The sequence below is a fragment of the Colius striatus genome, chromosome 16 (genome assembly GCF_028858725.1).
Source record: "Colius striatus isolate bColStr4 chromosome 16, bColStr4.1.hap1, whole genome shotgun sequence".
Classification (NCBI taxonomy): domain Eukaryota; kingdom Metazoa; phylum Chordata; class Aves; order Coliiformes; family Coliidae; genus Colius; species Colius striatus.
The window spans coordinates 10,338,476-10,339,994 of NC_084774.1; the positions used below are offsets into that span (position 1 = coordinate 10,338,476).

At 64.6% G+C, this 1,519-nt stretch overlaps 1 protein-coding gene across 1 annotated transcript; it reads left to right on the forward strand.

Moving 5' to 3' along the window:
* Nucleotides 1–372: 372 nt before the first annotated feature.
* Nucleotides 373–1,047, forward strand: BHLHE23 (basic helix-loop-helix family member e23). Its single transcript, XM_010200213.2, has one exon. The coding sequence runs from the start codon at nucleotides 373–375 to the stop codon at nucleotides 1,045–1,047; it is 675 nt and encodes a 224-aa protein (XP_010198515.2).
* Nucleotides 1,048–1,519: the final 472 nt, after the last annotated feature.

Here is a 1,519-nt window from a genome sequence, read left to right on the forward strand (position 1 = left end):
CGGCTGTGCCGGTGGCTCGGGATTGTGCCGGTGGCTCGGGATCGGGCCGGTGGCCCCGGGCCGGGCCGGTGGCGGCTCAGAGCCGGGCCGGGCTCCGCGCCCCATCCCGCCCAACGCCCGAGGCGCTGCCCGCCGCCCGGGGCGAGCCGCCGCGGCCCCTGTGATTGGGCTGCGGGGGAATCCCAGCGGCCCCTCTCCGCCATATAAGGGGCGGCGGGGCCGGCGCTCCCCTCACTGCCCGCCCCAGCCCGGGCGCAGCGCGGAGTGGCGGCGCCGCCTCCTCAGCCTCCTCAGCCTCCTCCGTCCTCTTCAGCGCCGAGGCAGCGGCGGCGGAGCGCGGTTCCGACCCTCCCCCTCCTCCCCGCCAAGGCGATGGCCGAGCTCAAGTCGCTGGGCGGCGAGGCGTACCTGGCGCTGGCCCCGGGCTACGGCCCGTCGGCTTTCGGCTACGGCTCCGTGCGCGGCGGCGCCGAGGGCCCGCGGGGCGCCTACCCGGGGGGCGGCGGGGCGGACTTCCACCCCGGGGCGCTGGGCAAGTCGGCGGAGAGTAGCGGCGAGCAGAGCGGCGACGAGGAGGACGGCTTCGAGGCCGGGGTGAAGGGCGGCGCGGCCTTCGAACGAGAGGGCAAGCTGAAGGGGGGAGCCCTGGGCAAGAAGCCCAAGGAGCAGCGCTCGCTGCGCCTCAGCATCAACGCGCGGGAGCGGCGGAGGATGCACGACCTGAACGACGCCCTGGACGGGCTGCGCTCCGTCATCCCTTACGCCCACAGCCCCTCGGTGCGGAAACTCTCCAAAATCGCCACCCTGCTCCTGGCCAAGAACTACATCCTCATGCAGGCGCAGGCCCTGGAGGAGATGCGGCGGCTGGTGGCCTACCTGAACCAGGGCCAGACGCTGAGCACGCCGCTGCCCGCCACCCTCAACCCCTTCGGACAGTCGGCCGTCTACCCCTTCGGCGGCGCGGCCTTGCCCGGCTGCCCCGAGAAATGCACTGCCTTCACAGGAGCCGCCTCCGCCCTCTGCAAACACTGTAACGACAAGCCTTGACTTCTGGCTTCTGCGGGCTTTTGGGCTTTCTTTTCTTTCTTTTTGTTCGTTTGGGGCTTTTTTTTTTTCCCGTGCACTTTTGTTTCCACAACCATCAGCCCTGGCTTCCTACCATCAGTTAAGTCTTTTTGTTTGCTTCTCTAAAATACAACCCCTCCCTGCACCCCGTTTGGAAATATTTGGCAGTTTACATAGACTCCCCATGCATAACACTTTTGTTTAGTTACCCCCCCGACATGCAACTTCATCTGTAGAGTTATTTCCTTCCTAGCCTGTCAGTGGACTGTGAGCATAATGTTGCTTTTCTGCTTGCTCTGATCTACCAAGTTTTTTGAGCAGTTTTTGAACTAAACTATGGAAGGGGAGGGAGAGAAGTGAGGAAATGGAAACCTCAGCGAGTTTTCTCTGGCATGATCAACCTGTGTTTAAAATAGCTTAAAAGGAGGTGGGAGGGAGAAGCAGAATCCAGCTG

Excerpts from the sequence above, each read along its gene's own strand:
- BHLHE23 (XM_010200213.2), top strand. The coding sequence starts at position 373 with ATGGCCGAGCTCAAGTCGCTGGGCGGCGAGGCGTACCTGGCGCTGGCC.